This window comes from Myxocyprinus asiaticus, chromosome 9, assembly GCF_019703515.2.
Source record: "Myxocyprinus asiaticus isolate MX2 ecotype Aquarium Trade chromosome 9, UBuf_Myxa_2, whole genome shotgun sequence".
NCBI lineage: Eukaryota > Metazoa > Chordata > Actinopteri > Cypriniformes > Catostomidae > Myxocyprinus > Myxocyprinus asiaticus.
The window spans coordinates 32169168-32181785 of record NC_059352.1 but is presented as its reverse complement, the minus strand read 5'-3'; the positions used below and the strand labels follow the sequence as shown (position 1 = coordinate 32181785).

The window sequence follows — 12618 nt, the reverse complement described above, 5'->3', positions numbered from 1 at the left end:
ACAGACTGATCGACTCCATGCCACGCCGCATTGCTGCAGTAATTCAGGCAAAAGGGGCCCCAACTAAGTATTGAGTGCTGTACATGCTCATACTTTTCATGTTCATACTTTTCAGTTGGCCAAGATTTCTAAAAATCCTTTCTTTGTATTGGTCTTAAGTAATATTCTAATTTTCTGAGATACTGAATTTGGGATTTTCCTTAGTTGTCAGTTATAATCATCAAAATTAAAAGAAATAAACATTTGAAATATATCAGTCTGTGTGTAATGAATGAATATAATATACAAGTTTCACTTTTTGAATGGAATTAGTGAAATAAATCAACTTTTTGATGATATTCTAATTATATGACCAGCACCTGTATATATATATATATATCATACAGTATGTGTGTGTGTGTAATAATATTCTCTTAAGAAAAAAAAGAATGCTCAAATATTCTCCGATCTACAAAGAAACAAAAATGTAATATTTATTTGTCATTTGAAATTGTTTCTGTATTACATTAACTGAAACCATAGCAGTTTATTTACAAGATGAAAAACAAAAATCTCTAGATATGGTGCTTGCTTAACTATATTAAGGGCATTTACACTGTTCCATAACAGCTGTCATTTCTGTTTCAGTAGTACCATTTTTTAGTTCCGCTGTTGAATCTAAATTCAACCAGGACCTTTACAATCACCTTTACTTTGAACATGCAAATTCTAAATATGACAAATTGCTAAGTTGTCAGAGTGAACGTATCATCTGCTAAAATTGAACAGTCAATATCAGTGCAATTATATCTATGTGAGTAAATCGATTACAAAGTTCCCAAAATGTCAATGTAATGCATGCAGCTTTACATTAACACCTACAAATGTTTGTCTAAAGAGGACCACAAGCAGTAAATTGATACTTCCACAACTGAGATGTGAAAAACAACAAGGAGGATCTTTATTTTATATGTAGGCCCTACAGCCACTGCAGGTTAAAGGAATGTTCCAGGTTCTATACTAGATAAGCTCAATTGACAGCAGTTGTGGCATAATATTGATTACCACAAAATGTTTTGACTCAATTTATATATATATATACTGTATATACATTGGGGGAAATAAGTATTGAATGCGTCAAAAGAAATTTCAGTAAATACATTTCCAATGAGGCTATTCACATGAAATTTTCACCAGACTATAAAGTCCATAAATTAAGTTATGTGCAATAAAGAGGAATGACACAGGAAAAAAGTATTGAACACGCTAACTGAAATTTATTTAATACTTAATGGAGAAGCCCTTGTTTGTAATGACAGCTTAAAGACGCTTCCTGTATGAAGAAATTAATCGGCCGCAGTATTCAGGTGTGATTTTGGCCTGTTCTTCTAAACATATTGTCTTTAAATCTTGAAGAATCCGGGGGGGCCCTCTTGTGAACCTTGATCTTTAGCTCTTTCCACAAATGTTCAATTGGATTCAAATCAGGTAATTGACTGGGCCATTCTAACACCTTGATTTTTTTTCTCTGAAACCAACTGAGAGTTTCATTTGCTGTATGCTTTGGATCGTTGTCCTGCTGGAAGGTCCACCCATATTTCATCTTCATCATCCTGGTGGATGGCAGCAGATTCTTCTCAAGAATCTCCCAGTAAAGGGCTCCATTAATCGTTCCTTCAATTATATGAAGTCTACCAGTACCATGCAATGAAAAACAGCCCCACACCATGATGCATGAACTTCACTGTTGGTATAGTGTTTTTAGGGTGATGTGCAGTGCCATTTCTTCTCCAAACATGGTGTGTAGTATGACAGCCAAAAAGTTCAATTTTGCTCTCGTCTGACCAGACTTCACTCTCCCAGTATTTCATAGGCTTGTCCAAATGAGTTGTAGCAAACTTTATAACGAGCTTCGACATGCCTTTTCTTTAGTAATGGAGTCTTGCGGGGTGAGCGTGCATAGAGTCCATGGTGGTGGAGTGCATTGCCTATTGTTTTGTCTGTGACGATGGTACCTGCTGCCTCCAAGTGTTTCTGGAGCTATTTCCGAGTAGTCCTTGGCTCTTGGGCTACTCTTCTGAATATTCTTCTGACTCCCTGGTCAGAAATCTTACAAGGAGCTCCTGTGCGTGGCCGGTTGATGACAGAGTGATGTTGCTTTCACTTGCAGATAATGGCCCCAATGGTGCTTACTGGAAGATTCAGAAGTTTTGAAATACATCTGTATCTGATTCCATCAATATGTTTCGCAACAATATGGTTGCGAAGGTCTTGGGAAAGCTCTTTGCTTTTTCCCATCATGAGATGTCTCTTGTGTGACACCTTGGTAACGAAAACCTTTTTATAGACCATCAGTTTACTAACCCAGCTGATATTAATTTGCACAGATAGGAGGTGTAATTACTTTTTAACTACTAATGGATTTCAACTGGTTCCTTGCCTTACCTTGCCTTAGAGAATTGCTTTTTCGTAGCATCTTCAACACTTTTTTCCTGTGTCATTCCACTTTATTACACATAACTTTATTTATGGACTTTAATGTTGCAAATTCTTTACAATTGCAGATTTACTGAGTTAATACTGATGTCTGGTGAAAATTTAATGTGAATAGCCTCATTAAAAATATATTTACTGAAAAAAATGTTGACGCGTTCAATACTTATTTCCCCCACTGTATAATCTACAACCATAAAAAATACTAATTATACATTAAGATAACTTAACATAGATATGGTTAGTAAGCATTTTTATCACACCAAAATCATGTTAACATGTATATACTTTTGAAACGACGTGTACTTTACCATTTATGGACTGGCCTCATTCATTTCCATTGTGAGCTTTTCAATATTTTTTATAATCATTTTAAGCTATTATAATATTAATGAGTATATTCTTAAATGAATTTAATTTATTTTTTGTATTTGTGTATGTATTTATATTCCATTTTTAATATATTTTAACTATTGTTTCCTAAGCATTAATACATGAATATGGATACATACATCAATTAAAAAAAAAAACTTAAGCTAACTGACAAATTATGCATAGGTATTATAAAAAAATAAAATAAAAAAGAAACACAGAATTGGATACTGTATGTATTTATTTATTATATACACAGATCCAGACGTATACCTCTCTATTAATTTTTTTGTTGTTGAATGTACCCAGTGATTTTCATACAATGCTGACCCATAATTTCAAAAAACAAATAAAAAAATTATATATATATATATAATATTTATAATTATTAGGTTAATTAAAATAAAAATATAAAAATCTACCTGACCACAGATGAATTTTTTACAGTGTAGCTTTAAGCTAATCTATCTAATGCTAGTGTACTTCTAAACATTTACAAAAAGAGGCTTTTCCCAAAGGGGGAGCCTTCAAGGTTAGCAAAACCATGCATAGCACACTGGTATACTGGTGAGGATACCAGAGGCCATACTTTTTCAATAGATGTCAATGGAGGAGATGCTGAATAAAATGCTTTTGTGAGGTAACAGCTCATCACTTAATAAATTGACTGTTAATCTTTAAACATTTTTACACCAAACAATCCTTTTGGAGTGAACTGTGTGTGAATATTACTACAACAAAGTTTATGGCTTTACCCATTCATTTTTATGGTATCCGCAAACTGTGATTTACTATCGTAACACTTTGAGGTGTACGAGAGTAGACCGCAAAATTTTGTGGTTCATTGACATCAGGGCCATTATATCATTGACTTAGAAGACTCACATGATCCAAGCTGACCATTATGCTCTCTCCTCTGGTAGAGACGCAGAGTTTGGGATCTCCTATATAAAATAATCTCTTATATAAACTTTTAAAATCTGCTGTCTCTCTCTTCCAGCTAAACAGACCCAGGTGAAAAAATTATGTCTCATAACTGCTGAGAAATTTTGTCCAAATAAATGCTTTCTAGAACGAAAACACACCCTACCCCTACATCTGATCAGCACACATAGCAGTGTTCTTACCTGCCATGATGATGACTTCGAAGTGAGGGCAATCCATGTAGTAGGATTGTTCCAAAGAGAATTTCCAATACAAATCACTTAAATAGTGAGTTCTGAATCTGAAGCTCTCACAGTGGTGTAACTGACTTTGAAGGGAATAGGGCATAGGGATGATCACTTCTGAATGGAATGCGTACGCAGGAGTTGGATGCGAGGAAATTAGCTGGAGTTTATTTATACTTTTAATGCAGCTGCATGAGTATGTTTTCTTTATTCTGTATTACCTTTGTAGTGTATTGTGATTCAAAACATTGATATAGGCCTACTGTAAACTTTTGCTCGCTTGTTTCTCATTCATCTCCATTGACTCCAACAGCTACAGCCTTGCTGTAAGCAAAGACAGGGATGCACTGTGTTTGTTTGTGGTCTGGTAATGTAGTAACATGGTCAGTTAGATCAACGTTCAGTTCTCAAGTCATTGGAAAAGCGGTGAGACTCTGTATTGCTTCTCGATTCTCAGCTGAACACCGGCTCTAGCATGAGAAGCAGCAGGTGTGTGTGTGTGTGTGTGTGTGTGTGTGTGTGTGTGCGCGCATGTGTGTGGCTTTGCCGGAGGCTGTGATGTAAACTAAAGCCTATTTTAAAAAAAGTCACAAGCCGTTCAACATGTCCGACCCAAACTTCATGTTTCTTCAGGAAATGCATCAACACACCAAAGAAAACTGCGCTTGTCAAGGCACTTTACGGGGACTTTAATAAACGTGATGAGTCAAAATCATTTTTTTGCCGTAATCAAAATTTTGTCACAAGTGCTGTCGACTGAGCTAAACTTATTGAACTCAGAACACTCGTTCATCGGGTGTCATTATATGAGACATACCTGGTGGCTAAGGATATTGAGGATACTGAACTTTATGTTCAATTCAGCCCCATATCTCTGAACATATTAAAAGTTATTGAATGAGTTTGGCTTTCTTCCTCACAACGGTTTCGATATATAAAAAAATACTTGTATAACTTAGAAGGTATTGGTTAGTTAGGTATTGGGTGCTAGCATGATGATGTGTTGGTCAGAACACTGGAAACAGAATCCCTTTAAGTCTTTTATTGGGTGATGGTGGTGGCGGTGGTTGGTTGGTTGTTGGCTGTTTGCCTTTTTTTTTTTTTTTTTGCATGCACACCTCAGAAACACCTTGCAGTACTATTGGAACATTTAAGGAGGATGATACATGATTAAGGAGATTTAACTGAGGTGCAACATGCAATTAAACACTAAACCAATTAGAGACTTCTCCTCCTATTAAGTCCATATTTACAAAAAATAAAATAAAAAAATAACGGAAAGAACCATGGAAATCCATGGTGTGGCTTGTCTCAAATAAGCCATGGCTCAACCATTAACAAAATTCGTACTGTAGCATATTGGTTGGACATCCTCTAATTAACAAATGATTATAAAACTGTTTTTTTTTTTTGACCTCCTCTCTGTGTGACCTACAGTAAAGCCCCATTGGGCAAACAACAACCAGTATCACTTATGTGTCAATTAGTCAGACATAAAGTATTAAGCACCCTTCACTTCCATTTCCGAGTGACAAACATCTCCTTTCTCTTAAACAAAAATGACAAACGAGTCTAGCAGGTTAACATGACCTGTCTTGATTCCAGCGACCAACTGATGAATGCTTGTATTACATAACCTCAGCTTTAACACTGCTAACAGAGTTTCCTTCCCATTCTTCTGCATCCCATACAGACGGCACTGGAATGTGCCTACACAACATTCATCTTTTCAGAGGTTTCATCTTCCCTCTTTTCATTTCAAACTCAAGTATTTTTCCATTTCAAAAGAAACAAAGAAGGTAGGAAGGAAAGAAAGAAAGACAGCAATACATAAAGATGCATTGACAGAAATGTTATCCCAACAAATTAAAATTCTGTCATTATTTACTGACATTAATATTGTTTCAAACCCATATGCTGTTATTTTTTTTCTGTGGAACACAGATGTAGCAGAAGAACTGTTTCATTGCTCTTGCCATACATTGGCATACACTTGTCATACACTGTTGATAGTGGACCAAAAGGACAAAAAACACCATAAAAGTAGTCCATACAACTGGTGCACTGTATTCCAAGTTGTTTGAAACCATATGACAGCTTTGTGTCAGGAACTGACAGAAAGTCATGTTTCAGTGACAATCATCACCTTCGCTAAAGCATAAATTTTGTCCATGTCCAAAAATGGTGCCAAGATTCAATGATTCCTAAAATCAGTCCTGAACATCATTGGATCCGTAAACAGACACAATGTAATATTTGATGAGATTTGGAGCCAAACACGATGTGCCACTTTTGATGGGATCCAGAACCAAGCGTGATGTAAATAATAACTGATTTTGGTGTGTTCCACACACAAACTTATTGTATGGCTTCAGAGGACTTGGAATATCACCAGGATTCTTATGGACTATTATTTTTTTATGATACTTTCATGGTGCTTTTTGGTGTTTTTTGTCCTATTTGGAGCTTAACATCTCCTGGTCACTATGAACTATCCTTGTGTGACAAGAGCTGTGGTCAGAATGATTCTTCAAAAATGTCTACTTTTGAGTTCCACAAAAAATCATTTTTGATATTCCTTTAAAAGGAAAAAAACACAGATATAAAGACAAGGAAATTGAGAAAGAGATAAGATAAGAGAGATAAGAGAGAGCAAGAAATATTAAGAAACATACACTCACTGAACACTTTATTATGAACAATATGGTCCTAATAAATTACAAGACGTGGTCTTCTGCTGTTGTAGCCCATCCACCTCAAGATTCAACGTGTTGTGTATTCTGAGATGCTATACCGCACACTACAATTGCTCAGAGCGGTTATCTGAGTTACCGTAGCCTTTCTGTCAACTTACTAATTTGGCTATTCTCCACTGACCTCTCTCATCAACAAGGCGTTTCCGTCTGCAGAACTGCCGCTCATTGGATGATTTTCTTTTGTTTTCAGCACCATTCTGAGTAAATCCTAGAGACTGTTTTGCATGAAAATCCCAAGAGATCAGCAGTTACAGAAATACTCAAACCAGCCCGTCTTGCACCAACAATTATGCTCCGGTTGAAATCACTGAAATCACATTTTTTCCCCATTCTGATGAAGCTCCTGAACGATAATCTGAATGATTTTATGCATTATACTGCAGACACACAATTGGCTGATTAGATAGTCGCATGAACAAGCAGGTGTACAGGTGTTCCTAATAACTGCTCAGTGAGTGGTACAGAAAGAGTACAGACAGACAAGTCAGTCATAGAAGTCCAGTCTGTCTTGTTTCTCCATATGGAGGACACTCATTTATTCCTGCTGATCTTCATACATCACATTCTCCTGACCATCAGTGATGCCCTTCCTCTTCACCCTCATCATCTGTCTCCTCACCTAAGAGACTAAATACCCTCTGTGGCCTCTACGTCAGAGTCTCATGTCTTTACCGTGTTCAATACCAAACCCTGTAAATAACCTGTTACAGGACAGGCACAAAACCCATTGAATATCTGTTGCATTTTGTTCCTTTGGAGCTGGCAATCATCATGACAGAGAAACTAAATAAAGTAAACATGTAAACAGAAGTCATGTGAGATATGCACTCACACATACACGTTTGTTTTTCTATCATGGTGGGGATTTTTCCATGTAGCTAATATTTATCGCCTAACCTAAACCTACCCCTAAATTCATCCCTCACATAAACCTATTTATAATTTTTTTCATTGAGACTATTAAGACTTTTTACTATGCTTATAAGACTGCTTTTCTTGTGGGGAATGTTGACTGGTCCCTGCAATGTAGGTTTTTTCAGATTTAACTATTATTTTAGGGAAATTTTGTCCCCGCAATGTATATGGTAAAACAGACTCTCACATGCAGAAAAAGAGTTATGTGTAATTGAATGTATGGAAAAAGGACAGATATCGAACACATGCATCTAAGGATAATGTCTAAGCAGAGCACACAATGTGCTCAAGGTTGTGTGTGTATCAGTCTGGCACCTTGCTGGTAAACAAGATGACACAGAAACACAGAAACAAAAGCGTTTCATATTATAAAGAAGTCCAATATATCAAAATATAAACATAATTTTAAAAGCTTATTTGATCGATATAAGACAAATCTGAGAGGGTTTGCCTGAGTAAATTGATTCCTGGGGCCGATTGCACCAGCTATACGCAAGTCACAACTTAGCCTAGTTGTTGCATAAATGGGCACTAAGTCACAATATATGCATTACTAAATATTTGAGCGTTGCACCATTAAACTTAGGTAGAATGTAACCCTACGTATGAACTAAATATTTACGGAAGCCTCCGACCAGGAGTAACGGTTGGAATAAAAAAGCAGACTGATATTTTATTACATCAATGAGCTCATGTTTTGCGTGACAGGCATCAATCTTTTCGACATACAGTATGATGTTTACATTTACACTTGTTTACATTTATGAGAGAGAAAAAAACTTGCTTTTAAGCAGCTCTTCAGCAAGAAACCGTTCAAACGGTGCAGTTTTCAGGGTGCATCACCCAGTGTCAAGTTTCAACACATTCAAAATACATAGGATATTAAAATGAATAAATGTTTATTTTTCCAGCCTGTTGTTTTAGTATTTATTCATCACCCCTTATTTATTTTAGATAAATTTATTTTAGCTGGCTATTCAAAAGATACACTTTTTACACTTGATAATTTGGCTAATGACTAACTGTCCACAGTATGAAAGGAGAACCGGGCAGTTCTGAATAAATTGGAACCCTAGGGTCATAGTCTGTTAAGAATATGGATTAATATTCCTCTCTTTTTCTTTGCACGAGCATTGACTTCGAGTTACAAGAGTGTTCATTCTCTGCCTCCAAGGCTATACACACTGTAGCTGTGAGTGATCTCTGATTGTTGGAAGTGGATGAAAGCATCCACAGTTTCTTTAAACATTTTTAAAAGCATAATATTTAAAAAGAGTAATATTGCCAGTTAGTGGGCAGCATGCGAGTCTTGCATTCTTGCAGTCACCCAAATAAAATAAATACATAAATACATTTAATTTCAGTCGATTTTGTTTTTCACTTCATTTGACAATAAAAAATAAATAAATAAATAAATAAATAAATAACATGACTGCTAAATATTCTGCATTCATGCAAACAAGTTTGTCGAGTTGTTGACAGGTGATTCACCTACACTGTCTCACACTCTAAGCCCCTCCCAATTTTACCAAACACGGAAATTACAGACACTGGACGATGAAAAGTTGACTTTTAAATGCTTTGCTTTGAATCTCTAACGAATCTACCTGTTGATACGGTCTTGGGTGTTTCCAGAGGCTATATAGCAAAGACTGGCCACTTCTATTTAAATGAATGGGAGAACTGGAACGCACAACCAAGAAGCTCTAGCGCCCTACGGTCAACGGATGTAGAAAGGATATCCCGCCTTCCAGGTAAAAGAGCCAATCACCTTTTAGATAAAGACATCGCCTGTCAATCAACTCGCTAACGCGCATGCGCATTAGCTATACAAGCTGGGATAATTGCGTGTTTTAGCGTAATATGAGGTAAAGAAGCACCATTTATGATTCCAATATATTTTCTTTGAAATATGTTCTTTGATCGTAATCTTGCCGAACCGTTTTTGAGATTTCGGTGTTCCTCCATTCAAGTAGATGGGAGCTGCACTGGCATGATTGGAAATAATCTTCCGAGATGCGTTCCATAGATGGCCGACAGTGGTCTGAATTGCTAGAGAGACTTTGGTGATTCTCACCAAATCGAACATGCCCTGGTCTTGGCTCATTTTGATTTAAAAATCATTGTACAACAGCATCTTTTTACTGTAATAACAGCCTATAGTTTAAAACGACTGTTACGATGAGTGTCATCATTGAAAACAATGGCCATAGTAAACGCTGTCTACACTAATTTGTTGATTATAATGGAACAGTTTGTCGCGTCGCGCGCAGTGTAGACTCGTTCTATGAGTTGGGTCGAAACTCACCTTGAAATCCACCGACAGCTGAGGCGTGTAATCAAGCGTCCACAGAGCCCTCACTAGAGATGCCAGCTTCTCCGTCACCTCACCCATAACCTCCTCACTCTTCGCCATCCCGTTTATTCTCTGATCGAATAATTCACATTTGTACTGCTCCAGACCCAGATACTCCGCCAAAAGTTCAGTGTTACTCAGGCACTGGACCACGGCGTTCATGAAACAGGTGTTCCCGTGGTTCTTCAGACCCTGAACTCCTGGAGTTTTATCGCCGTAGCAACAGGACAGCCTTTCTTTGACAGATCCATGAGATGATGTAGGCGCAGAGGTCTTCCTCGCCGAGTTATCTCTGTAATTCCCTGAGTTGTGGGCACTCAGAGTATCTCCAAACCCACCGTCATCCTCCGCCGCCGCGTCCGGCTGGTCCGCGTCCCCCAAGTGTGCCAAAGTGCCCAAAGTTTTGACAATCCTGCTCATGAAATTCCCCAACGATTTCAACGATTTCCTTCTGAACAGCCTCTGGGACTTGTGCTTCTTATTCTTGAGCTTGACCGATTTCGCTTTGATTGTTTGTTTCCTGGTTTCCCTCGGCGTGTCCATGTTTAACCTGTGGGTTTTATATGGGAAAACAAAAACAAAAAAACAAGTGCACTAGAGACGGCGTGCTTCCACTGGTGCGTTCTTACACACTAAACTATCACGACGCTGAAAAACAGACCCTAGATGCACTGGTGTTGGTGCCGAGGATCATGATGAACGCGTCCCCGACATTCCCTATCGCTGATCTCAGCTGCGGTAGTTTCGCTTTATCCATGACGCTCTTACGCACCTGAATTATTACACTGTCTTTAACTCCATGCTTCAGACACAACTCTTGTTCTTTACACCACACCTACATGAGTACTAGTGCCTGTTACTGGCTGTTTTCACCCGCGTTATCTTTCTCTAGCCTCTGGTTGGAGTATAAGCCTCTGAATGGTAGCCACACGGCTTTCTACCTACTAGCCTCGTTTACTTTGAACTTGTGTTGGGAGAAGTGAATGGAGGAAATGAATAGCCATCTGACGGAAGTAGCTACATATACACCTGTGCTGTGCTTACCTGCTCTAGCTCTGCTCATATCCTCTCAAAATAAAAAGAGACACCATTGCGCATATTCAGTCCTCGTTGTGTATTCGTTGAAGATGAGTACTCTGAGGTGCAGAGTATATTCGGGATATTTTAAGGTTCATGAACAAATGTGCCACAGTTGGATTGTCTTGTTGTAAAGCATTATAAGGCCCCTACTGTTACCTGTTTTCTTTTAAAGGACAGAGATTCATGTTCATGTCTTGAACTAATTCATGTATTGGTAACACTTTACATTAATGTTCCCTTTGTTAAGGGTTTATAAACGGGTTTATAAATGCATTATAAATGTTAGATATGCTGTTATGACAGCATGCATAAAAAGGGTGACTTTCATGCAATACTTGCCAAATATTAAGCTGTTTTATGTCATGTCATAAATCCTTTACAACATATTCAAAGCTTATTCAACATTAGTAACCTATGGAAATGTACATTAATGTAAACAAATATGAAGAATTTATTAAGGAGTTGCCAACATTAGAAACCAATGTAGCCTACATAAAGTTCTTTATGTTTTAATGGTCATCAGGTTTATTATATTAAAAATGCTATGAATGAACATGGAGATCTGAAAAGTGTTTTTGCAGAGGTCTTTAGGTAACTAGGATTAGGTAAATTGGGACACAAGTCATAGTACCATTCTTTTGATCAATGTGACAAAGAAAGTGACAACACAAGTCAAAAAGACATTACAGTAATGAATAAAAACAGAAAGTGGACTGTAGCAAGAACAATCCCTCTTTTTAATCTCACAATAATAATCTGTTTTTGTTGCACTGTGACATTAAAAGCGTTGTAAGCAATTTTAGCCGTTCTAGAATTTCCACAAACTGTGCCACTGGATTAGCCACGCCCCCACTTTCCAAAACCCCGTGCTTAAAATATGCCAAATGAGCTTTATTGAGACCGACAGGAGCAGAAACGGTTGTCAAAAACAACAGCAAAATTGCGTCCTTAACTGATAACTGTTATGAACAACATGGCATTAAAGTGGCATTATGCCTCAATAATTGAGAAGGGCAGCCAATAGCTGCAGGCATAGCCCCAAAAAGGGGCGTGAGCTCCAAATCGCCATTAAAGATAGGGAGCGCCTAACCCTTTCCCTAACCTTAACTCTTTTGGAGTTAGTACAACCCCCTTTTGGAATAACCCCACCCCCTTTGAGTAACCCCACCCTCTTTTGGAGATTCCGCCCCCATTTGGAGGTCTCTGGCCTGCAGCTATACCTACATGCAATAATTCGCTGCAACTACAATACTATGAGAACGTGCAAAATGATTGACAGGCAGAAAGCCTCATTGTCCACGGCATGATTGCTGTTTACAGATTCTAGAGCTCTCACAGAGGCTAGTAAGATATATCAGGACACTTATTTAATTAATATTTTTCAGGGAGTAGTACAAATTTTTACACATCTTTCCATGAAAAAAATCGCTTACAGCACCTTTAATCATGAATTAGTGCATTTTATGGTTTTGATTAGAATAAGTGTATTTATTAAGCA

The 12618-nt window shown here is 37.5% G+C and overlaps 1 protein-coding gene across 4 annotated transcripts in view; it reads right to left on the bottom strand.

Moving 5' to 3' along the window:
- The window catches only part of LOC127446586 (ubiquitin carboxyl-terminal hydrolase 43-like), a 167411-nt gene extending 156548 nt beyond the window's left edge, over positions 1-10863 (bottom strand). For all 4 annotated transcript variants that reach the window (XM_051707626.1, XM_051707627.1, XM_051707628.1 and 1 more), the window contains exon 1: positions 9993-10863. In XM_051707626.1, coding sequence (XP_051563586.1) covers positions 9993-10583 — 591 coding nt within the window. In that variant the 5' untranslated portion in view covers positions 10584-10863. The remainder of the gene's footprint in view (positions 1-9992) is intronic.
- Positions 10864-12618: the final 1755 nt, after the last annotated feature.